The sequence below is a fragment of the Varanus komodoensis genome, unplaced genomic scaffold, assembly GCF_004798865.1.
Source record: "Varanus komodoensis strain SLA01 unplaced genomic scaffold, ASM479886v1 scaffold15, whole genome shotgun sequence".
Taxonomy (NCBI): Eukaryota; Metazoa; Chordata; class Lepidosauria; order Squamata; family Varanidae; genus Varanus; species Varanus komodoensis.
Window position 1 is genome coordinate 18,337,753 of NW_025335440.1, and position 25,974 is coordinate 18,363,726.

The 25,974-nt window shown below is 41.9% G+C and overlaps 1 protein-coding gene across 5 annotated transcripts in view; it reads left to right on the forward strand.

The window, feature by feature from the left end:
- The window catches only part of PARD3 (par-3 family cell polarity regulator), a 592,893-nt gene that overhangs the window by 50,855 nt on the left and 516,064 nt on the right, over window positions 1-25,974 (forward strand). For all 5 annotated transcript variants that reach the window (XM_044425071.1, XM_044425073.1, XM_044425074.1 and 2 more), the window contains exon 2: window positions 25,638-25,739. In XM_044425071.1, coding sequence (XP_044281006.1) covers window positions 25,638-25,739 — 102 coding nt within the window. The remainder of the gene's footprint in view (window positions 1-25,637; window positions 25,740-25,974) is intronic.

Genomic DNA, 25,974 nt, shown 5'->3' on the forward strand with positions numbered 1-25,974 from the left:
CCTAAAAGGCAAAGGGAATTCCTAAAGGCACAATCCTCTGCATGCTTAGATGGAAAAAGTCCCACAACTTCCAGTATTCCCCAGACAATGTATCTGTGGATAAAATGCTGTTACAGTGACCTGGTTCACGCACCATACTGAGCTATTTTTAAATTATCATTATTGTTGTGGGTTGTTGCAGGGCAGCTTAGTGTGACATCCAAAATGTTTTTCATTGCTTTTTTTGGCAAGTAAACCGTCCTGAGAGCAAAGAGGGTCAGAGGGGAAGGCTGGAGTTCATCAGCTCAGTGATTTGTCATCAAGCCAAATGAGTGGGACAATTTGGGAAAGTCCTGCATCCCTGCCGGTTGACCCACAAGCCATGCAAGCCTCCTTGGAGGCAGCCCCTTTTGGGGGGAAAGGGAAGAGGGTGATTCAGTTTGCAGTCAACTCCTAACATGGTAAGAGCTAACTCCAGCAGCCCGAGAGATCACTACTGCTTGTTAATGACCTTAATAAAATGTGTGCGTGCTACCCTTAGCGATGGAGCACAGCTGGAGGACGGGAAAATGCATGCAAGGTGGCCAAAAACAGCTGGTGGCTGCAGGAGGGAGAGGAGCTTTAGGGGCAGGTGATGTTTCTTCAGCAGAACATGAAGCAGCCTTAAAAAAGGTGGTGGTAGGAGCAGTGAGGAAAGCACTGAAGGGGAGGGAAAATAGACGTTGGGGGGAATAGCAAGAAGCTTGGCTAAATAGCCCACTGACTGTCTTACCTATTATTCAAGACCCCCCCTCTCATTAAATAGTTGTCAATGAATTTCCCCATTCATAAGGAATCAGGGATTTTTTTTTTCTTTTTGCAATATGATGTAATGTGACTTGTAGTTTTGTGGCTTCTTCCTGCCTTCGAAGCCACAGAACTTTCCTTGCGAAGTGTTCTTTATTGACAAAAAGCACTCAAACACTCTGAATCTCTGAGCATGCACAGAATGGCTTGTTGAAACCAGTCTAGTATTCATTTCCAGGAACTCTTCTTATGAGCACGCCTGGCCCCCATTTCTTTGTTGGTTGGGGGGGGGCGGCTTCTGAAAACAAGCACGCCTCCTCTCTGTGTGCCAGTCCTCTACTAGGGCCACCCTCCTCTGCTGATCATGTGTTACAGGGTCCAAAGCTGTGGTCGCCTTGTCTCAGTCTGAGCAGCTCCCCTGCTCCAAGGCCCCTCCTGCCATCTGTACATCTGGCTTGTTCCCAGAGACTGCCTGCCCACCTGGGGCGTGTGGCCTTGAGATAAGCGTCTCTGCTTCTCTCATCTCAGAGTCTCCGGATGGCCCACATTCCCCAGCTCCCTCCTGTTCCCCTCCCTCTCCTCTCCTTCTTCTGATTCTTCCGGAGACCAGCCAGAAGCCCTTGAGAATGTGTGCCCCAAAGTAACCATCTTTCTCACTCCCAACAAGAACGATGAACAAAGTTATTGATTAACAAATAATGCTTGGTATTTTGCCAGAAAACGGAATACAACAGTGACTTATGCCATAATCCTACAGCCTGTTACAGGCAGCAGAACGGGCCTAGAACCCCCAGCATTTTCCCTGGCTGGTTAAGGAATGCTGCGGGTTCTAGGTCTTCTTTTGCCTGAACGTGCAATAGGATTACAGCCTTAATCCCTCCTTTGCTTGGCCCCAGCAGTTTGAGGTATGCAATGTTTGCTTCTTGTAGGCTGGGCTGTACAGGAATGGAATTTGTTTAAAAGTCTGTGTAAGGCTTTATGTGCTGGGTTATTATGATAATACTGAGGCACCCCGGGGTATGCTCCAGCGTTAATGTACTCTATTTGCCTGTGACCTTAAATTTGGCAGTGAACCAGGTGCCTGTGCTAATGGGCCAGTTAAACCGGCCTTGCTTGTATCCCCATCTCAGAGCAATATAGCTTCCTGATCAAGGGAGCAATTTATAAGTGATTATTGCAGTGTGGATGTGTGAAATGTTGGGGAGAGTATATTCCCTTGTGAAGCTGGCCTTTTCTTTTGACAAAAAAAGTCACTTCTGTTTATTAAATTGCAAGTACTCGAATTTTCGCAGTATTTCTTAAGGGAATCTCTACTGGGGCTTCCAAGTCTATCAATTGACTGGTTCAGAACATTTATCCTGCACTTTACTAGAGATATGGAGGCCTGGAAAATGCTAGGGAAAAGGTGGGAAGCTGAGACAGTTTTCGTAAAGTCCATTTTCCACATCTCAACAATGATCACGGGCAGTATTGCTCTGAGATGGGATGCTTTTGTCCTGAGCTTTTAAATCTCTGCTCTTCCACCATGACTCTCAGAGGAGCTTAGGAGGATCAGAAAGAAGATGGTCCCTGCCCACAGACTTGCAGTTTAAAAGAGATGGCACAATAGGAAATGAGGGAAAAGGGAAAAAAGGAAATACAGATTCCTGATTGCAGACTTCAGCAGGTTGCTACTCTGCTTTGGCCTCAGCAATGGCTTCTGGCAGCAGGAAGGAGGGTTCCCAGTTGTATCAGTAACTGGGCATGATAGAAGGATGCCTATTGCTATGTCCTAAGCTTCTAATGATTTTAGTGGTTGAAGATGGATAAGTTAACCAAAAATCCTCATAATCTTGTGAACAGCCTGATGTAGAGTTTGAGCAATACTTTGAGCACAAAATAAACAGTTCATGTAATCTTACCTGTTCAAAAAGCAACTACCTTTAGGACCTTGTTTATATTGGAATTGTAAATTGTCTTAAAATAGGCTCACCTGCTACTCCAGAAATCAAACGGTTGAAGGATGAGTTTACATTTGCTTTCTTGCTTTTGGGATATATAGATGCTATATATACATGTCTTACCACTCCAAAAAAGTCAGGATACATTTTTCCCAGTCAAGGAAGCAGCTGCTGCGATGGAGAACTAGGAGTCTTATGACACTCCTCATTACTGAAATAGCTAAAACCATGTTCCCTCCAGAACCTTTGGCTCAGCAGAAATAGACACAATGCTCAATGCATTTTATTGTTTCAAGCAATGGTGAAAACATTTTAAAGGTGGAAACTCAATAATGTTTTATATCTTCCAGCTTAGAGCATGAATCTATCCACGTTGACTTTGTACAGATGGTAGTGGTATATAGTGATCTTAGGTGTTCCCCAAAATTCCTGATATCTTGGTGAAAAAAAATAGGTACATGTAATTAAAACAACAGCGACAACAAACACATGGATCTACAAAGGGATTTCCATCTTCTTGGCAGAACAGTAAATCTTCAGAGAATTTAGAGAATGGGGTTAATTCATAATTACAGAATGTTAGTAATTCAACATGTTCTGAGCTAAAGCTCTTGTATTCATTATCTGATACTGTGCAAAAGCCACTTGCCAGCTTTCTTGCTAATACTTCTCTCTTTCTAACCACACACAACAGTCCTTTTCATGGACTTCTGCAAGATCCCTGTAATCTCAGCCTATCCATCAATGTCCAGGTATGGAAAGGCAAACATGCATTATGACTGGTGTTCAAGACAGGACCGTTGGGAAAGAAACAATGCATGCCTGCATTTCAGTCATGAAGCTCACATGGGGTTGCCATTCTTTGAGATCTGAAGAGATTTGAGCCCCTGGTTTTTTTAAAATGGGGATTGAGTACACCAATGTTATAATCTCAGTGCAATCAAGTAATATTAAATAAGAGGAGATTAGCTTTGGTGCTTTCAGAGTAATTTAACTTATGTTTTCTCTTCTACATAAAGGTTTCTCATGGGATTTAGCACTAAATCCTAGTTTAGAACTGTGAGAACCTAGCACCCCCTGCACTCAGATATGGCTCTCTGCCCTTTCTTCTTCTGGTGCAATTGTGTTTTGTGTTTCTTTTCTGGTGGAAGCTTCAGTTTTAGATGAATTACAGTTTGGTGTGCTATCCAAGCTCTCAAGTTTGGTTAATATATGGCTAGTGGGAAAAAAAACTAGTTTCATAAACTGTGGTTTGAAGATGGTTTGTTTCCACTGATCATAGCTGAGATTAAACACACATTTTTCTTGATTTGGGCAGCACACACATCTATGACTGACCTGAAACTGAGGTGGAAACTTGTAGTCCTCACACTCATGTCTGAGTGGGGGAGGCTGAGCCGGAGTGACCAGTCCATAATTCACCAAAAATTTCTAAGGGCAGTCAAAGAAGTAGGAGAGGCAGTTATGCTGACAAAAATCTGCTTGGAGAGTCCTATGGAACTATTAACACAAAATATAAGTTTAATAATAAATAGCTAAAATTGAAAATTGCTTTATTTACCCCCCCACTTTTTGCAACTGTGCTGCAATTTATGTACATTCAAACATTTTTCACTAAGCAAACTTCAACAATTGGAGCAGTCATTGTTACCAGTTAACAAAAAGGTAAACAAACAAGAATAATTCCCTAGTGGAAAATCAAGAATTAACCGCAACAGGGATATTTATATCATGTAATCCTACAAGTGCAGAAATCCATTTTCAAGCATCGCTGCCAGTTTGCTGTCCAGTCTCTGCCTGCATGCCTTTAGCAATGTAAGATCCATCCTAAGCAGATCGTTCCTTTGTCTAACAGTTCTGATCCTTAGAAAGTTTTTCCTGATGTTTAACAAAAAGCCCATGTCTTAAGCCTGTTGTTTCTTGTCCTACAGATTTGGATGATAGAGAACAGGTTAAAGCTCTCATCTATTTGGTAAGCGGTACTTGAAAAGTGCTATTCTACACCCTCGTCTTCAGTCTTCTCTTCTAAATTCTACATTTACCCAGTTCCTTCTCCCTTTCCTCATAGTACTTTAGTTTCTAGCCCTTGATCATTTATTTATTTATTAAAAGCTTTTCTATCTCATCCCTTACAAACATCTTGGGACAGCTTACAATAAATAAGTAGAATAAAACAAACCCCACAGCAGCCAACCATTAATATACTAAAACCCTAGTTAAAATCAATTAAATATTAAAATAGTGGTAAATTTTGCCTGATCATCTTTTTTGCCTGATCATCTTTCTTGCCCTCCTCTCAGCTCGTTCTGGTTTAATACATAAAGCAAGGTCTGATCAGCACAGAACAGAATGGCAATATTTCTTTCTTTAGTTTCAAAACTATGTTTCTATTGATGCAACCTAACATTATATTTGCTTTTTTTTTTGCAACCACATTGCATTGCTGGCTCATACTCAACTTGTAATCAGCTTTAATTCTCAAGATATCTTTATTGATGGTATGAACAAGGCAGTTCTTAAGCTTGTGCACTTTATTCCTTTTTCCTAAACAAAAAATGTTGCACTTGTTTCTGTTAAATGTCATTTATATTTTCTGGCCGTTCTTTTAACTTGTCAAGATCATTTTATATTTTGTTTTGCTTGTATAAGTTACTATCTATCCTGCCCAATTTTGTGTCATCTTCAGATTTAGTAAGTATTCTGAGAACATGAGAATGTCAGAAAAGCCATGTGGATCAGATCAGAGGTTGATCCAGTCCAGCACTTCCATCCAGATGGTGGCAAACCAGCTGCCCACAGGATCCCTCCAGCAGGACGGTTGCAAGACCTCCTCCTGCCCAGCTCCCCAGCAACTGGTGTACGCAGGCAGGCCACCTCTGGTGAAGGAGGGAGCACCTGGCCAGCAAAGCTAGTAGCCACTGGTGGCCTCCTCCTTGAATCTCTCCAGTCCCCTTTTAAAGCCATCCAAATTGACAGCCATCACCATTTCTGGTCCTCAACTCTTCTCAGACGTTTTTCCCCTGTGGGGTTTTCTTGCCATGGAATCCTACTCATCGGCTTTCTATGCTTCTTGAAAAGTCAACTTTCCTGAAATTCAGGGGAGTTCATGAAGATATTTTGGTGATGTCAGCAAATCCACATGCTTCTTTCAAAGTTGTTGAAAACAGTATAATACTGCATGTCTTGCACCTGATTCCCAATATTTGAATATGCTTCAGAATTTTATGAAAATGTCCAGATTTTTCTGCTGCATCATATTTAAGCTATTCCAATTCTTTTAGCATGATTTTAGTAAAAACAGATCTGATCAAACAATCCAATAGTCAGTTCTTTGATAGCTGCATTTTCACAAGATGCACAGCTTGATTTGGATAGCAAAACATTTTTTATCTGCATGTATAATTGCAACTGAATCCAGTCCATTGTTGAACCAACAGGTGTTTTAAAGAACTACCTTTATCTGAGTAACACGTCCCTCCTCCTCCTCCTCCTCCTCCTCCTCCTTTTTAAAGTACAACTATTTGCATGTAAAAATATTCTGACATTTCAGGTGTACCCACAACTGCATGTACAACTAGGAATACATACCCCCAAATAATAACATCTGTACCTTGAAGCAGAAAAATAAAGTATTTCCTGCTGATTCCCTACAACTTCTATAATGTAATTCGTTTGTGAATTGGGGAGAGCAAAGAAAATTTGGGGGCAGCTGTCTCCTCTGCTTCCTCAGAGGGCTTTCTGGGGAAGGCAAAGTTCATTTCCACAAACAGACCAAATCATGCAGGGAAAGACTGGCAACCCAACCTCTGCACTTGTTTAGGGTTTTCCATGGCAGTGACTGGTGGCACCTTTCATAATGCCACATTCTAATATCCCAGGTGGTTTTTTACTTCTCGCTTTATAGACCTAATTGGTTCATTTTAATAGTCTCCTCCATATTTTTTTCTTTTTTATTATTATACTTTTGTTCCATGGTAAGGATCCTTTTATTTAAAAAAATGTCCCTTTATTCCTTATTCCATGACATTTTAAATGAAAACTTTAAACTCAAGGCAGCTTACAAATATGATCCACTCAACATGGAAACAAAGGCTTTCCTCCAAGGGAAAGCCTACTTAGTAATGGCTCCCCAGTGCTGGAATGTTCTCTAAACTGAGGCCTGCCAAAACCCACATGGTTACCTCCTTGGAACTAGGCTAAGACTGTGTCATATGCCCAGGCATCTGATGGCATACTATGGAGTATTCATGTCAGGTGTGTCTGTCAAGTCTGGTATCGTATTGCAAGTGATTTATGTGTTATAGGGCGATAATGCTGCATATGTGTACACTTAGCTGGGCTGTGAATTGTAGGCCCTTTTTCTGTGTAACCATACGTATGATTGTTCCTTGCACTGAACTGTGAGTAACTTATAGGATAGGAACAGATGAGTGGAACTCGGTTTATCATGTATTGAAACAGAACAATCTTTGATTATTGGTTCATGATTTATTTTAGGTATTTTAGCTTTCCATGCCATATTGCAGTATCTTTAAAAATATGTAGGACTTTCTTTGTAGGTATTTGTGGCCATGTCATTCCATTCCCTCTGATAATCTTTGCATCATTTCCCAGTAATTTTTGCAAAACTACACATACACAATTGCTGTAGCCTTTGAAGTCAAGTGACCCTTGTTGGTCGTGTACTTTTCTTTAAGCTTTGATTGGCAGTTCAGAAATAAGCTACAATTTAAACAGGAATTTAATGATTCCCTGCTCTTTTGGGGGAAAAAGAGTCATAACTGGGAGAAATTCTGGATTAAAAGGAATAGTATCATAGCAATCGTACTCCCTAACTACAAGTACTTCAAGAGGAGAATTGGGATTCCTCAATATATCTTGGTGGCCAATGGAGCTTGTACTTCGTTTCTGTAAGAATTTACTACAGTCAGTTGATTTGGTAGAAGTCTGATGTGGTCTGGCCAGCTGCCATGACACACAGTCCTATGGCCTGTAAGTGCTGATTGGCCGGCCAACCAAAGGAACATTTGGAATCCCAACTTTGATGTTGGAAAAAACAGGTTATACATAAAATAAAATAAGTGGGTTTCATGTTTCAGGCTGTTGAGAATTTGTCCTATGTCTGGAATGGCTAATAGCCTAAGACAAATTAATGTGTATCTGCCACAGGGTAACTGCTGAAATTAATACATTCAATGTCTTTGGCATCTTGAATAAATATGGTTTATCTGCAAACTTTGGATCACTTATCAGGAGAAAGAATGATGCATGTGAATCATTCAGGAAAAGAGCCACATCATCTGTGCCCTGCCATGTCTGTTTTCCCTCCCTCCCAGGTAAATTGTGACATTTCAGGTAGTTTTTTCGTTCTTATTTCATTACACCCCAACACTGTGTGAAAAAAGAATTTGCCATGGGCTGGGAAGACTGGGAAGTCTGGTGTTCTAATGAAAAGAATCCTTTATTAAAACCGGTTAGTCAACAGGGGCGCAGTAAATTGTATGTGTGTGCACAGACTCGTGCTCGTTTTTTAAATTATTTTTTTGAGCTGGAGGCATCCAGACATGTTTAAGATTAACTGAGTAGAGAACACTGTGAAATTTGGTTTGGGCAAGGCAAAAGGTGGGATCACTATATTTGCTTTTCCAGATTGTATGCAATCCAGATGCCTTTCTACATTTACTGTAATTATATCCCAATCTATTTGTATGTGTTTTTGGTGCTTCCATGTCTTCCAGAGTTAAGAATAGTTAATTTAGAATCTATTGTAGGAAAGTCCCTGTATGCAAATGCTTAAAAGCTGATCATTTATTCTGAATTATGGAGCTTGTCAGACTTTTATTATACAGCTTATCAGTACTTGGAAAGGATTCATGTTACCATTAAAATAAATTGCCATGTATTTTTGCCTCTACCCCCATACTTCATATCCTATAATATCAGTAGTTCCCAATCTCTTGCCTGCACACCCAACCTTACAGCAACCACTGCAACTGGTTATTATGTAATGTTGTTTCATAATTCCAGGGAAGAATTGAATTTGTTTCTTTTCATTTGTTTGCCCGTCCTCATTCCTTTTTCCTAAACTGTAAACTGCCCCGAGCGCATTGGCAGTAAGGTAATATATGCGTAGTAGTAAATAATGTATGCAAAATTTTTAGTGAATTTTGTGAACCACCCAGAGAGCTTCAGCTATTGGGCAGTATAGAAATGTAATAAATGTTAGCAGTGCTGGTTATTAAACTACTGAGACATTGCATATAAATCATTAAGGGCAATCATATACCACCATTAATACTACTGCAGACATGAACTCTTGGAAGGAAGAGTATCAATCTTCAGTTGTTATTATCATCATCATTATCATCACTGATTACTGCCCTAAAATTACATGTTACATAGCATTAGAACCGCTCAAGCGGTAAGAGACAAATAGTGCTTTAAAAAAATTGGGTCACATGGCACTGAAACATGCAAAGCTGGAGCTAAAGTAAGATTCAGTAAGTTGGAGTTAGCAGTGAACAACTTTGAACTGGCATCTTTTATGGGGTTTGGGAAAGAGGAAGCCTTTAAGAAGGTACCTTACTGGTTCACATATAATTCCATCATTTTGCCACAGTCAGCCTATGGTACTACATAGACTGGATCTTCACTCAGCTTCATTAGGCTGAGCACCCTCTTAGCCTCTTATGGCATAGTGGGCAAAATAATTGTGTACAGTTTGTGACATGGTTTATTAGAGACTTCAGATATTACATAGTTTATAGGATGAAAATATAATATTGCTGTCTTCATCAATAAAGATGAAATTTGCTGTCCAGTTAAAGTAATAAAGACTTGGGGATTTGTTCAGATGTAATGCCAGTCCATGGTTTGGATTACAGCTTTCCCTTTCTTCAAAGCCAAAGAGAGGATTCAGTAATGGAAGGAAGATTCAGCTGTCTTTTCAAGTACCTGCATGGCTCTCCCAGCTCCACAAAAGGGTCTGGCCTGCATTAAGCAGTTTTTTAATACTGATATAATGCTGCCTAGTGGAGCATCCGGGGAAGGCTTCAGGTTCACCTGAAAAGTGGGGAGCCATCTAGTCTCACCTTGAATACTGAAAACAAGACATTCTTTAGTGTTCAATTTGGACCATCCCAGAAGGCGTCTTCCCTCTCTAGAAATGTGAAAAGGAGTCATTCTGGTTCCCAAGAAAGGAATTATGAAATGAATAGATGCTATTTGGTTACTTGTCTGTGGGAGTTTGTGACTTTTGCCAGCTAAATGAAATGAAGCAACTGAAATGGTGGGTTCCTGCAATTAAAATGACATCCAAGAGAACTAGTTAATTGATCATAACTGTCATTTTAATTGAGTGGATTTAAGGCTGTATTGTCAGGCTGGTGGTAGCTGAAACAGGCTAATAACATTCATGCTGTTCAGACCAGAAACTGAATAGGCAGGGTTTTTTTCATGAATGCTGGGATGGTAGCTTAATGTAATTTGTGAGATTAAAAAATAAATTAGTATTGCTAGAAAGTGTTCCATGGAGAAAGGAATTAGCATAATGCTCCATTACATAAACACCAGTTCATATTTAATAGCTATCAATTGTTTCTTTTAAAAAAATTGTAAGAGTCCCACATTTTTGTACAGATATTGTTTGTTGTATGGGAGGGCCTAATTATGTTCAATGAAGGGTATGATAATGGAAGTGAAGAAATTGTGGCAAAAAATTCTCGTGGTAAAAATTGTGGCAAAAAAGGTAAAAAAGACAAGAAAAGACTGTACACTTATTCTGGGGAATTTTTTTGTGAACCCAGTGACCTGATTCACATGTAGGTTGTTGCTGAATCATGAATTGTCATTACGTATGAACTGTGAACTATGATTGTTAATCCAATAACAAATCATGGGTTCTCTTCCTGGATTGTTCATGACCAACAGCCTACAGTTAAATCAGGGTGCAAGTTTTGCACAAAAGAACAACCCAGAATTCAACAACCCATATACTTAGTCCAGTTTGTCATTACATGGAAACCAAGTCATGGTTTCTACTGGATATTTGTGTCAGAATTAGTTAAGGCTGCTAATATGTTCAATGTTTTAAAGTTTGTTTTTTATTGATGTTGAACAGTGTAATTGATATCGACTTATTTTATATTGTTAATTCATTTTATATTTTTAGTGTATTATATTTTAATTGATATTTTGTGAGCCGCCCCGAAGCTTCGGCGAATGGGGTGGCATAGAAATTTTCTAAATAAATAAATAAATATCACTGTTTACTCAGCCATGTCATGACTAACTTCAGTCTATTGTTTTCAGTGGGTCTGCTCTGAGTATGACTAAATTTGGAGCCAAACCAGTATTTTTAATTACAGTGTGCCTATCCAGTGCGGGGGGGGGGGGAGCTACTCCGTAGCCAAGATTGCAGAATTGATAGAGTCTGTAAAACAGCTTTGTAGGTTCCTATGGCTTTTGCTGCCCCCTACAGGCAGAACCTTTCAATTGGTTTCTTAGCTGAAGGACATCCTTTTGCAAGTCTCTCTTGAAATGTGGAATGCACATCAACTTAATTTAAATACCTTACTGTGCAAGGTCAGATACTGCTGCCAGTGTTCATGGAAGGCAGAAAAGAATTCAGATACATTGTATTGTAATACCTGAAGCCAAGTCTGTCTGCCAGCATTGTTACTTAAGCAAGTTACATTCAAAATGGCTTCAGTGACCAATTCCAGGTACATTCTTGGTTACGTTCTAATTCCGTCCTGTTCCTATTATTCTAGATCTGCAGAAAGTTGAGAATCAGAAGAGCTGTGCAGCTTCATGCAAAGCTTGCTTACATTAGGAAGCCAAAGGACTTTCCATTTGCTATGAGTTTGGGAGCAGTTTCCTATCCATGTCCTTGTTCTTACTCTTTCCGACTTTCAGGATAACTTATGAGAAGGCCCCTGCACTTTGGTCCTGTGTGATTGGTGCATGTCATCTGAAAGCACACACAGCAGGGAAGTGCTTCCAGAAAGGGTGACAATGGGTGCAACGGAGTGTGAGCAGCTCACACAGCCCTACAGCTTTCCCCACACTCCTTTCAACATGCGTGTGCATGTGGGGCTGGCGTTCATATAAACATCTTTGGTATTTCCCACTCCCCCCCTTCCAATTTCGAGCAAACATTACATGGTAATTGCAAAGTCCTTCAGCCTGCTGCTTATTTTATCGTTGTTCAGTTTAGGTCTCGGTTGTGAAACTGCACAAAACACAGCTGCAACACGGTTACTTAAAAAGTACTGGCTAGATCTGATGAATTCTTTGCTAGGCCTCCCAGCTGCTGACTTTTTGTCCATTGCTAGCATTTTCAGTTATCTTAAATTATGGCAGACAGGTCTTATGAATGAGATGTAATTCAAAGTCCTGTGTTTATTGTTGCTAACTTGTTGGACTGAAGAAAGTGATTGGAATCCAACTTGTATAATAAAAACTGAGCTTCCCACCACCTTAACAAACAACCTGAATGCTTGTTTTGGCTGTTCTCTTTTGTACCACAGAAACATGTGTGGAAAAGTATGACCCTGTTAGCAAGTTGACAAAGGAGTGCTTGATTTTATGTATGAGAAAAATGGGAACATACATTTCGTACTTTTTGTACTGGCTATAGTTCCAGGCTCTCTTTGCCTTGCTGTCTGTCTGATTTTCCAAAGGGTCAGAAATTGCAGTGTGGAAAATCCAGAGAAGGCTTTGTCCCTTTGTAGAAAATTGTGTGTGGAGCACACAGATCCATCTTTGTCGTCCCAGAGATCTAGGCCCATAGGAAGGACAAACATAATTGATTCTGGTTTAATGTCTAGTGCCTTGTGATGGGGAATTTCCACCTGCATAATGTTAGCTGAGATCAGCCTCCTCTCACTGAACAGCCCCCAGATATGTTGGACTACAAACTCATTATCTCGCCCTAGCAGATCATTGGGCATGTTGACTAGGGATTATGGGAGTTGTAGTGTAATGTAATTGGGTCCACTGGGAAGGGAGAGAGTGACCCAGAAAAATGAGATCTAATGCTAACTTTGTCCTTTTTTTTAATGCTGTAATTTCTTGTTATCAATGATCTGTTTTTTCTGTGTGGTTCCTTGTAGATTGCATTGCCTTAGGGCACAGTCCTGTTGTGACTCTAAGTGCAGAGGCTTGTGAGCATCCTATGCAGAGCAGGAGAAACAGTGGAGGTGACCTTCACTCCTCTGTTACCCTGTTCTCCACTTTCCACTGGACAGGCATTTTTCTTGTTTGGCTGGACCATTCTGAAAGGGGAGCACCTTCACATCTCCATGTAGGGTTCTGACTGGCCTTCTTGTATCAGAACATCTGCCCCTGAGACTGAACCCTGCTCACTGACTTCCACTTTTTTGGGGGCCTCAGGTCTAAGCATTTCTTTTTATTGTCTTGAACAGAGTAGTCAACTGGTGGCCCTTGAGATGTTTTGGACTAGAATTCTCCTCAACTCTTAGCCCATGGCAAGCTGAGGACCTCAGTACTGGAAGGACCTCTTCCTCTCCAAAGTGAGACTAATTCCATGCAAATCTACTTGATTTTGGGCTCTGTGAGATGGATTCCTAGGCTATCCTGTACTGAAGTTAAATTCCATGGAACAGAGAGTGGCTTCTGAACAGACACAAATGGTTGCTCTGTAAAGGTTAAAACAACCAATCTAGCTGAGTCAGCCTTCTGGTCATACTGATGCAGCCTTGTATCTGGATTATCTCCAAGGCTGGACAGCTTTTACAACTGGTGCATCTCTTAAAGATAGTGCCTCCACATTTCACAAGTTTATACTGAGATAAAGATATCAGTTTTGTGCTCAGTTTTGGGCCCCTCATTACAAAATGGATATAGCCAGGTTGGAGTCAGTGCAGCGTAGGGCCACAAGGTTGGTGGCCAGTTTGCAGGGGATGGGGTACGAGGTGAGACTGAGGGAAGTGGGTCTCTTCAGCCTGGAGAAGAGGAGACTCAGAGGGGATATGTTGGCGACGTACAGGTATGTGAGGGGATGTCACATGGAGATGGGTAGAGACCTGTTCTCCCCTACAGAGGAAGGCAGGACACGCTCCAAAGGAGCAAAGCTCAGGGAGCCAAGGTTCCATTTGGATGCCAGGAAGCATTTCCTGACAGTCAGGACCCCGAGGGTGTGGAATGGGCTTCCACGAGAGGTCGTTGAGGTCCCATCGGTGCGGGTGTTCAAGGATAGGCTGGATGTCCACATGGTGGGCATGTCGTGAGCGGAGCCGGCTGGTGCCAGAGGTCAGACTAGATGGCCCGGGAGGCCCCTTCTGACTCTCTATGTTTCTATATCTCGTTAATAAAAAATAGAAATAGGATATCTGTGCTAAGTATGACTGAGTTTGCATTTCAGCCAAGAGGTTCTCTTACCTTCCTATAAACCAAAAGCAGGCAACTTGTTTCTCTCCAGATGTCTCAGCTTACAAGTTCCACCAACCTATGCAGCAGATATGAGGAACTATGGGTGTTGTAGGCCAAAAGCACAGAGGGTCACAAGTTACCCACCCCTGCTCTAAAGCCTTAAACTGTTTAGGATCAGGGTTGAAGGGGATTCTTACTCCCTGATGGGCCCCACTCACTTGGGGAGTACAGCTGGCAGATTCAGAGAAGAGGACCTTCTCAGGACCAACCTAGATGAGATGCCATTAACACTAGTGATTTGCTCTTGAGTGAATGGCTTTTAAAAAGCAAATTTTAGGTGTATCTCCCAGATTGAGACTCAAGGGATAAAATCTTCCTACCAATCCAGATTGTGCCAGGCTCCTGTGCTTTTACAAGCCACCTGTGCAATTGCTGGTTATGCGAACAGTGTGTCATCTAGTTTGTTCCTCAGTCACAGCACCCAGAGTTTGGGTACTCCTCACTCGAGGCCACAGCCTCTTTACCCTCTCCAATAGAGAGCCTTGGTACACAGCAGAATACCCAGTATATTAAGTCCATTGGCTGCCTGTTCCAGGGCTAGGTAACCTGGTGCCCCATCAATATTTTGGACTTCAACTCCCTGACTCTAATCTCTGGCCATTCATCATGCAGGCTCAGGTTGATGGGAGTTAATCCTGAAGTTGAGCTTACTGAATGAATTGGTACCTTGTGAAGGCCGTCCTGTTTTGACATGCTTTTGGTGTGTGGAATGACTTGCTTATCTCCTGATCTTTATGTTGCTTATGCAAGGCTGTCCTTGTCTTTTCTGCTGTTATTTTTATGTTGTACAAATTTTTGTCTCTGATTTGCACATAGCTTATTTTTCTTAGCTGCCAAGTTGTGGGACAGAACGTTAGGGTGCAACTCTTTTTATAATAAATTGCATTTTGTAATAGAATGTACAGTTAAAATGGTCTTATTTTCATTAGAAAAATATATCGGAAATGAAGCACATCAGGTAGTGGGTCTGTGCATTAAACATTTATCCCTGAGAATGCTTTCTGTGTGCAGAAATCTTTGGGGGGGAAAGATTCATAGTATGATTCTCCACCTATATCCAAAGATTATGTGTGAAAGCCTTAAAAGCTTGTTCTTTGTAATGTACAGAACAACTCTTACTCTCTTAAATAACTGCTATGGGTTCAGTGTTGGTAATAGGGATGGGAAAGAAGCTAATTTAGTTCACAATTTAATGCAGGCTTTCTTACTTATGTACTTCCAAACTCATATATGAACTCAGATTGGTCATCCTTCAGTATTTGCACTGCTCTGAATTTTACAGTGGAATTTCTCCTGTCAAAACATTTGTACAAAAATGTGTTAATTGAAAGAAATATTGCTAAAAGTACATTGCTTTGGGAAAACTGCTTGCCAAAAAAAATCCCTTATTTTTAACCCAGATACATTTATTCAGAGAAATGTATATAAAAATGTGTATAACTTTTTGTGTAATTTAAAAAAAAGTATCAAAAGTTCAGGATGAACTGAACTTACACTTGGAAAAATGAAAGACTGAAAGAAAACAACCTTGACAGATTCTTCCTGTCCTGGCCATAAGTGGTAGACAACCCAAGTCCCATGGTCTCTAGATGGCCATAGAATTCTTCAGATTTCAGGTGATGAGATCTGAAAATCTTTCTGATCTCCTTGTTGGGAATTGAGTTCGAATGCCCTTCTCTACATCCTCACCACCTCTGCGTAAAGAATCATGCTGGCTGCTTCTCTGCAGTTGAAGGAATGGACTTGGAGAAGGCCTTTTGGAGTGTTGATGGAGCAAGGAAAGGAGATGTGCTCAACTTTCCATCCCATTATGAAGCACCACACTTGGATGGCTTACAAACCCTTTGCACAGTGAAAGGAGAAATCCATTCTACCCATCCTCCATGGGTTGCCCATAATTTTCAGGACTCCTCCTTTCTGAGGAAAAGTAGAAAACATTAGGAATTTATGAACCATGCTGTTAAAAGTGTTGGGTGAGTAGCTGATTCAGATATCAGCTGTTACGCACAGTAAAAAAAAAAAAAATCATTGCAATCTCTGAGGGATAAGCTATTGTTTTAGCAGCGTTCAGACAGTGCTCTCTGGTGGCCTTCCAGCAGGGTTCCTCTGAAATATGTTGGTCGTACACAATTGCACTGTGTGTTCCTTTTGTGTGTGTGTGTGTGTGCGCGTGCGGGGGGGGGAGGTTGATGAGATCACTGCGTGATGTTGGTTTTGTGAGGGTAAGGTATGAATGCCCTGCAGTGAAATTGAAATATGCAAGTTGGGGCAGTAGAAAGTAGATTTAAACAGCAGCAGCAGCAAGTTTGAAATGGCATGAACATGAAAAGCAACATCCCTCATTACTTGGGAAGTTTTAGGAATTTTCTCTGGGTGGTAAGGGTTGTTGAATTTCTCTCATTGGAGAAATTTAGCTTCTATATAGCACTGAATCGAAATGTTACACACTGTGGTCTTTCTTATTATATGAAATAGAAAACAGTTTCTAGTATTAAATGATGGATCTGTAAATTGAGGGGGGTGCTTTACATTCAATTGTGGTTAGCGCTGACAATGGGTTGTTGTCTTGATTGTGCTTAATGCAAAACCAGGCCAGGAACTTGGTTCCATCCATGTTTTGCATTGCCACATCCATAAGTCCTGACCATTGGAGCTGGAACCAACATCTAGAACACCCTACATTTCCCACCCTTGTTTTAATCCTTAAATAACCATTGTTTTCAGTGCAGACAAAGACCTCCAAGATGTTATCCCTATCCCCACCCCTCCAGGGTCATTGCTATCATGTTCAGCTTATTGTTTCCTTTTATCTGGACAAATGGACACACTTCAAAATGTAGGGCTGGGCTCGAGTTGGCCACTATTTTTATTTTCTGGGAATGTTTCTGGCATTCTTGGAAATGAAGGTGGTTCCCAGATCAAGTACTTTGCTCTACAATATCTCAGTTCCTCAGTTCAAAATAAAAACAAAAACACGAGAAGATCATGAGTGTGTGTTGACTCTCTGTCCTGGTTTCCATGATCAGACAGCACAACACAGCTTATTAAGCCACGGTGGACTGCTGCATATGTAGGCAGCTATTCTGAACAATCAAACTGTGGTTGTGACTTGTGTCGTCTAAACCTTATGGGGGCAGATTGTGTGCAGCTTAACCTTTAACAATCCATCACTAAATTTAGTCTGCAAGGATTGTTTAGCCATTGCACAACCAGTTTCAGATGACACAACAAACTGCCAGAGTGGCTTGAGTATTCAAAAAGAGCCCTGTATGGACCAGCAGGCAGTGCAAACTCCCGTGATTTATATAAACCATGATGATGATGTGAAACAGGTCACTGAGTAGCAACTGGATGGACTGTCATGTGAAGGATGGGCAGGGAAGGCCACATTATCTAGCATGAATTGGCATCGGTCTGCATGATCCTTCTTTGTCTGCAAAGGATCTTCATGTATCCTGATTATCATCAGTGAGACACCAGTTTGCTTTGCATTGATTAAGCTGCCTTGAGAATATTTTTTTCCTACCCAGTTTTAAGTCACTCAGGAGCAATTATTGTGCTAGTGAAGAGATGGTTTTGGTGTAGGTGACAAAACATTTATTAGCTCTAAGGAGCAAAATTGTAAAGCTATAAAAGGCATTTAGATGTAATTGTGATGTCCTTTAAGGAAGTCAGTTGTTAAAAACTCATCCCTTCCCTGGTCTCTGGATTGTGTTATTTGCATTAAGTCACTTTCGGAGCTGTGTTGTCATCAAAGGGAAGATGCAAACTAGGTGCAAGCGGGAAGTAAGAGACTTGTTTTAACTTGTACGTTGTAGTGAAGTGATCACAGTGTTGTGTGGTTTATCCAGTTTTCTGATAAACTGGCTTCTCTTCCCACATACTATTTAAATTGAATATAAAGCAACAGATACTATCTTATAATTATAGTTTCCCAATTTATTGAGCTGAAAAGTACACGTTGCTTGAAAGGAGTGTGCACATTCTAGTGCCTAATAACATCATCTGAAATTATCTAAATATTTAGCACGTTTTTAATATGCCCTTTAAACTTAGCAGGGAAAATTTGCACACTGCAATAGAACTATGCATTAAAGTTCACCCAAAGTATAGCTTATTTAAAGAGTGAGCTACAAATTGGACAGTGCAGTCTGAACTTTTTCTCTGGCAAGAAGCAAAACTGGCATGGAGGGCAGGTATGGCTGGGCACCATACCTAAAAGCTTTGATACAAGTTTTGAAAAAGCACAGCGTCAGGCTGGAAATATTGTTGAAATGAAATCATAAGGCTACTGTTTTGGAAGGGTCAATGCAAACATGTTTGCCTTCACAAGGCGCTTGTTGGATGAAAGAGGAATCGCAACAAAACACTGCCTTGTATGAGCGGGAGGTTTAAGTAATGGGATCGAAAGAATGTTCCCCTTTGCTTATTGGACTCTGGCTGTAACATAAGCTGCCGTCAAACTAGTTTGGGGTGTTCCTTGCCCTGTCTAGTCTTGCTGACCTACTGCATTGTGTCAGCATCTTGCTGAACAGGAAGAGTCACAAGAAACGTTCCTCCAGCTTTTGTAGGATGGCATATATGGCTATTGGGATTACATTATGGAAGTAAAGCCATTCTCTTGTTGGAGGTTTCAATCAGAAGAGTAAAGATGCCTAGTGAAAATTTGCAGTACAGTAGACAACTATACCATTGAACAACTGCATTTCCTATCTCAAGATAATGCGAAGGCTGCTCACTTGGGTGGCTTTAAAAGTGGATTATTTATTTATTTGTTTATTTATTAAAACATTTCTATGCCGCCCCTTGCCGAAGCCTCGGGGCGGCTCACAGCATAAAATAAAATACAATAAAATACAAAAATAACAATATAAAATAAATAACAATATAAAAGAAATAACAATATAAAAGAAGTCGCCCTGGCCAGATAAATAAGCAAATATTGTTAACAATTAAAATGACGCTTAAATAAAAAGGTCTTCGCCTGGCGCCGAAAAACAAATAATGACGGCGCCAGGCGGATCTCTCTGGGGAGCGCATTCCATAGATTGGGCGCCACCACAGAGAAAGCCCTCCTCCGAGTACCTACCCTCCTAATTTCTTTCACGGAGGGTTCCCGGAGAAGGGCCTCTCCCGCAGATCTCAAGGGGCAGCCGGGCATATATGGATGTAAGCGCTCCTTCAGGTAACCAGGACCCAAGCCGTTTAGGGCTTTATAGGTCATCACCAACACCTTGAATTAGATTAGATTAATGGATCGAGGACAGAGGCTATCAAAGGCTTCTAGTCACAGTGGCTGGCTATATACAGGGTGGTGCAGGGAAAGCCGTTTGTTTGTAAGCCGCCCCGAGGCTTCGGCGAATGGGGCGGCATAAAAATGTTTTAATAATGAATGAATGAATGAATGAATGAATGGGAACTGTTGGAACTAGGAGTTGGCAACCCTGGGCCATCAGCAATTGTTTGGAACCAGTGCAACCTCGTTTAGAACCCCTTGGCGTTAGTTATAATGGAGCAGTGGAGTGGTTCATGGTAAAAGCCTTTTATAAGAATGCTGATCATGTGCCTGCTGTATGAAGGGAATTTTGGCATCATTATCAGTTAGGACGTCATGATAGTGTCCTGTCTGCTTATGCCATTTCAACCTGGATGTGTAATTCTGAAGAAACAAGTTCAGCCTTAAAAAAAGAAGTCCCAAGGTGGTATTCAAGGGTGACATCCCATGGCCTCTGAGATCCCCAGATCTCACTGTCTGTGATGTTTCTCTGTGGGGACATCTCGAAAGCCAAGTGTACCGCACACATCCTGCAACCAATGCTGAACTAAAAAGGAGGATCGAAGAGGAAATTGCTGGCATTCCTCTTGACATGTTACGTCGAGCAATCCAGAATTTCCACAACAGAATGTGAACGGAGAAATGGACAACACCTTATCTTCAAGCCATCAAATTAATATTGAATGAATATTGATAACTCCCTTAATTGCATATCCTGTACAATACATTTCATCATAAAATGTATTTTGTAATGTGTTTACTTGTGCATTGAACATCAATTGAAAATTTCCCATTTCCCTGTGCCTCCCTATATTACCTTTTGTGTCAGAGGTAGCATGCATCTGAATAGCAGTGGCTGGGGAGCATGAGATGAAGGGCCCTACAACACTCGTGCCCTCCCTGTGGGACATGTGGGGTCAGAATGCTGCACTAGATGGGCCTTTGGTCAGATCCAGCACAGGTCTTTCTAGGTTCTTACGCATTATGCCTGGTCCAGACTCGTGAAACATTTGGCAGGCTAATTCCCTTCAAATAGCACATCCAGGTTATTATCAGCTCTTGTGCTGTCAATGCAGGCAAAGTCAGGGCTTGAAAGGCACCAGGTACCCAGAAGAGATGGAAGCAGCAGACGGGCAGTAATGTGACTGTCTAGAAGTGCAGAGGTAGCTTGCTGGACACTTAATGCTCGGTGGCACGATCAGCCAGACCAAGGGAGAAACGCAGTTCACGGAACATTATAGCAGGTGCCAAAGTGCCGTTAGTTCATCGGGGTCATCTGATTTCCAGACCCAGAAGGATTCCGGCGTTGTTTTCACATCCAGCTCAGCCTGCACTGTCCTCTACAACTCAGTGGTCCCCTCCCTTGGGGAATAGGCAATCCTTGCTTTTCGCTCGGGGCTCTTGGTTCAAGCCTTGTGGTTCACTGCAGTCAAGCTTTTCTGAGTGCTGTAGACAAGCTGATGGGAGAGAATATTTTCAAAAATCACATAGGATCTTTTAGCCTGGACCTACAAATAACTATGAACTGCTTTCCGAAGGAGCAAAGGCCAGTACGTGAATAGGATCCTCTTTTTACTGCTCTTACCTGGATTTGTTCAGAGCAGTTCAGGCACATTGTACAGCAAAATAATCACCACTTTTTGGGCGTTACTTGTATGTTTAATGGGTGACACTGAGGTCCACCCAAGATTCCTGTCTTGCCTTTCTTTCTGCTGTTCCTCGGACTTCCTGGTTGTGTCGTATGGTATGGAAGGAGCTGATGCTAAGGGAAAAAGAGATGCTTTTATAATGTGTTCTACCCTTCTGCTCCGATTGGCAGAGAAATATTCAAAACTTTTCAAATATTTATGATCAATCCTTAATTATAAGTTCCAGTGGAGGCATCAGCACCTGGCCATATTTATGATCTTTTCAATGGAACTTTAGCACCATAATAAAGTTAGGGGTGTGCACCAGGGTAGGCTTAGGGTTCAAAAAACGCGGGGTGCTGGCATGATTTTGATGGTTGGAATGTGTTTAGAATGGGCAGAAATGGAGAGCTGTGCAATAGAAGCTACTCAAGGAAGGCTTTTTCAACATCACCCTCTTTTCAGGGGAACTTTAGCCCTTCGGGTTAGGCGAGTGCACCAGGGTAGGGTTAGGCCAGTGGTGGTGAACCTATGACACACATGCCACAGTGGGCACAGAGAGTCCTCTCTGTCGTCACGCGAACTAAGTCGCCCCAGCCTCGCCCCAGCAGCCAAGTATTGGATAACAGCCCACATAGGGGCCATATCTGCTTGGACTGGCGGTGAGTTGTTTTTTGTAAAGAAAACCTCAGTTTTCAGGTTTTATTGTAGTGTTGTCACTATGCGATAAATAAGTGGGTTTTGGGTTCAATTTGGCACTCGGCTTCTGAAAGGTTCACCATCACTGTCCTAGGCTATCCTCCCCTATACTGGTGCCCTCTAAATGTTTTGAACCACCACTCCCATCAACCCCAGCCCACCTGGTCAATGGTCACACATGCACACAGTGGTCACACAAGTTTAGATACAATTGTCTATAGGCAGCCAGGATGGGGAACCCAGGCATATGGACCTGGGAAGAGAGGATGGAGACACAAGGCATAGAAATGGCACACAGTTCAGCACCTGGCAGCACAGTTCATGGGAATCTCCATTATGAGGGCCCTGGCAGTCCACTTTTCCTCTGCACGGATTATCCTTATCCCAAAGTTTCCATCATAGTTTTGTTTCCATTTTGGAAAAGCCTTCCCTGAGTAGCGTTTTCTGTGCAGCTCATCATTTCTGCCCATTTTAAACACATTTCAACCATCACAATCATGCCAGCACCCTTTGTTTTTTGAACCCTAACCCTACCCGGGTGCACACCCCTAACCCTAATACAGGGCTAAGGTTCCATTGAAAAGAGGGCTATTTTGAAAAAGCCTTTCCTGAGTAGCGTTTTCTGCGTAGCTCATCATTTCTGCCCATTCTAAACACATTCCAACCATCAAAATCATGCCAGCATTCCTCGTTTTTCGAATCCTAACCCAGTGATGGTGAACCTTTTAGAGACTGAATGTGCAAACTGCAACCAAAAACCCTGTTATTTATCGCAAAGTGCCAACACTAGAATAAAACCTGAAAACAGCCAGTCCAAGCAAATTTATATAAATGTCCTTGACAGCGCCCTGAATGGCCATGAATAAACTCCAACAAGTTGCCACTCATATGTTGCAGCTTGTGAGGTCATCGCCTGGCACCACAACTCTTTCTGAGCTTGCACATGGCCGCTATGTCTACTGTCATCCAATGCTTGGCTGCTGGGGCGATGCTGGGGCAACTTGGCTCGCTCGCCGGCAGAGAGGGCTCTGGGTGCCTGCTGTGGCACGTGTGCCATAGGTTCGCCATCACTGGCCTAAGACGTAGCAATGCTTTTCCGGCCCTCCAACTCCCCGTATAATCTCCATCTTTCTGTCTGTCTGTCTGTCTGATGATGCTTTAGTCCATGTGGTCAAACCGAGGCGTGGGAGCGACTTGCAGTGCTGAGTTTATTTTGTGGCTTGCTGCTGCGGCACCCACAGGTGCGCAGTTGCCCAGTGCTGCCTGCAGGCACCCAGTTGTGGCTCCCAAACAGCTGATATTTACCACGTGTGGCTTTTCCATTGAGCAAGTCTGACCACCCCTCTTCTGGTATATATAAATTCATTCCTCAAATCAGTTTACCTTCATAAAATACCAGAAAACTGCTTTTAAAAATGTCCCTTTGATACACTTTTCTGAATTTCTGCTAAATTGGTTGTTTGTCACTTGGCAGAGTTAAATAATTTCAGCAAAATTGAAGGGGATGGAACTCACCTTTGCCCGCACATTTTGCTTTCATACCATCTTCTCAAGGTGTAAACTGATGGGTAGGGCTTCTATAAATACCAACTTTTACACAATCTGGGAGCTCTGAAAGAGCAAAACAACCTTGTCTCGGCTAATGAGATTGAAGAAAGATAGGTTTGTTTCATAATCTGTTTTCTTTATGAATGAGATTAAAGCGTGCTTTTTATGGTTGTGCTGCCAACAGTGATGTGATCTCGAGGGGAAACTATGAACTTAGTTCCACCTAGATTGTATTATACACTGAATTCCTTGCAGGCCTTTTTGTTTTTACATAGCAAAGACAGGGAGTGTACTGGCATGCAATCTGTATAGAAAGTAATATAAATTTTCCTTCTTGGTTTATATTCCTCAGCTGTTAGGAGGAAAGGATAATTGGTTGGGATTTGTCTTCTTCAGCTGTCTTCCCACTTTCTTTTGATCATTTTTCTTTAAAACTAATCCACAGTATATCTCCTGCATTACATCACAATACCATCTTTATGATATACATAGTTTTTAGCACGTTTGGCACATTTATGCTTTTATTGCACCAGTAGGAAACTTGTGGGGCTCCTAATGTTTGGCTTGTAGCTTCCAGGATTCCTTACCATTGGCAAAGTGGCAGCTAGTGTTGATGGGAGTTGCAGGGCAAAACATTGGGAGACCCCAGGTTGGCTACTTCTCTTTTTGTGGTGTGTGCTTTTTCTTTTATTTTCTATTTATTTTTTTGAAAGCATGCCCACTTCTTTTTAAAAGTAAGCTGTGAACAGACCCATAGTAACACTAGTAGGTTAAGCTGGAGATTCAACAGGCTGTGATGGTGAAGGGGTCAGGATTTTTGAACCCGGAATGGGGGAAAATGAATATATTACAGCAGCCTTAGCCAGCAAACTGGTATTTTGAAATTAATGGAACTTACTTCCAGGGTAACATACTACTGTGCATGTCAACTTAGTATTTAGCATAGGTAAAGACTTATTGATGAAGGATAAAGGATACTGGCAGAGGAAATGGACGGCTGGCATGTGACATGAACAAGAACTTGTGCTAGTAAATTGAAGATGGACCCCTCACCCCATTAATGAACATTCCTGGATTGACATACTTGGGAGATTATTACTTTCTGGAACCTTAACTGACCTGACAACTTCAAAAGCTGTGTGTGTGTGTGTAATCCCTGATTCAGTTCCGCTAACAACCTTTGTGTGACATGTGTTGGAATATTGGCTGCAAGCATAACAGATACGTGATTCACTATTCAAGAACGTTTAGTTGCTTGTTTGCTACAGTCCAACATGTCCGTGCCTTGTAGTACCTGGTCTTCATTTCAGAGTTTGCAGTGTGATTCATCTGTCCAGAGTAAACAAAGCACGCTTGAAATTAATGAACTGCATGCTATAGAGAAGGCTTGGTTCTCTATTTTACTGCTCCTGAATTCCCATGTTTTCATCACTGCGTGTCTTGCTCATTCCTAAAACTGCTTTGCAGTTCTTCTGGAAAATTACTTGGTGTAGCCAGTCTCTTGGATGTTGTTCACACCATCAGCAAGGCAAAGTTTGGCTGGGAAGCTTTAAAGGCCATTTGTTTCTCCGGGCTTGGTTGAGAACCTCTCTGGGTGTGATGGTCCCTTGCAGTCATGCAGACTTCTCTTTTGGATTGCAGTGTCAGTTAAAATCTCTTCATCACAACTACCTCGTACATCCCCATCTTTGTCTCCTTCCCTTCTAAGGGGAGTGCGGGTGGGAGGCGATGCTCCCGCTCCCCTTTGCAGGCAGTAGTGGAATGTGTTCTGCATACCCAGGGAGAGATTCAGTCTGTGGCAGCTCTGTTAACACTCTCACATGGCTGAACCTGCGCTTGCTCCTCACCGCTGCCACCTGCTTGTCCACCTGCTTCTCTCTCTCAGCACGATCACTTTGGTAGTGAGGACAAGCAGCCATTACCACCACTGTCTGCCTGTTCACTGGCTTGCGGCAAGCTAGTGGTAGCAATGACAACAAAATGGCAGAGTCGCAACCACAGCTGGGTGCAGTGGTGTAAGAACGTGGGCTGGCTGAGGGAGTCCATTATAGGTATCTTGCCCTGAAGCCTTGTAAAATCCGGAGCTGGTATTGGCTTCCACTTAAAGAAGCTCAGGAACTGAAGATTAGAAAGACATTGGCCTCAGACTTGGAAGAACCACTGTCCATGGAACTAAGCAAGGCTGATCCAGATGGAGGAATGGTCTAAATTCTTAGAAGGCAGCTTCATCCTTTGGCTTTGCACAGGCAGGGAATAGTGGTGGGTTCACCAACCACGGGATACATTTTTGCTTCATGACATCTGACAGTTCTCTCTTTATGTGTGCAGGATCCAAATTACTGGATACAAGTACATCGTCTGGAGCATAGCGATGGCGGAATCCTTGACCGTGATGATATTCTCTGTGATGTAGCGGATGATAAAGACAGAGTAAGTATGACTGCTCAGAAGAGCAGAGTTCTTTGGCATATGAGCATCTAGATGTTTTCACTGCTGGGGCCGCTTATATAGCTGGAATTTTATGGGAGAGATGGGGCAGTTGGCAATCTCAGTATTTGGAACAAATAATTTCGGGGCTAGGAAGAAATCCATTTTTAAGACCATATTTTTCTGGCAATATAAGCACTAATTGCAGATCAGAGTTAGGAATAATATGAATAAGTAA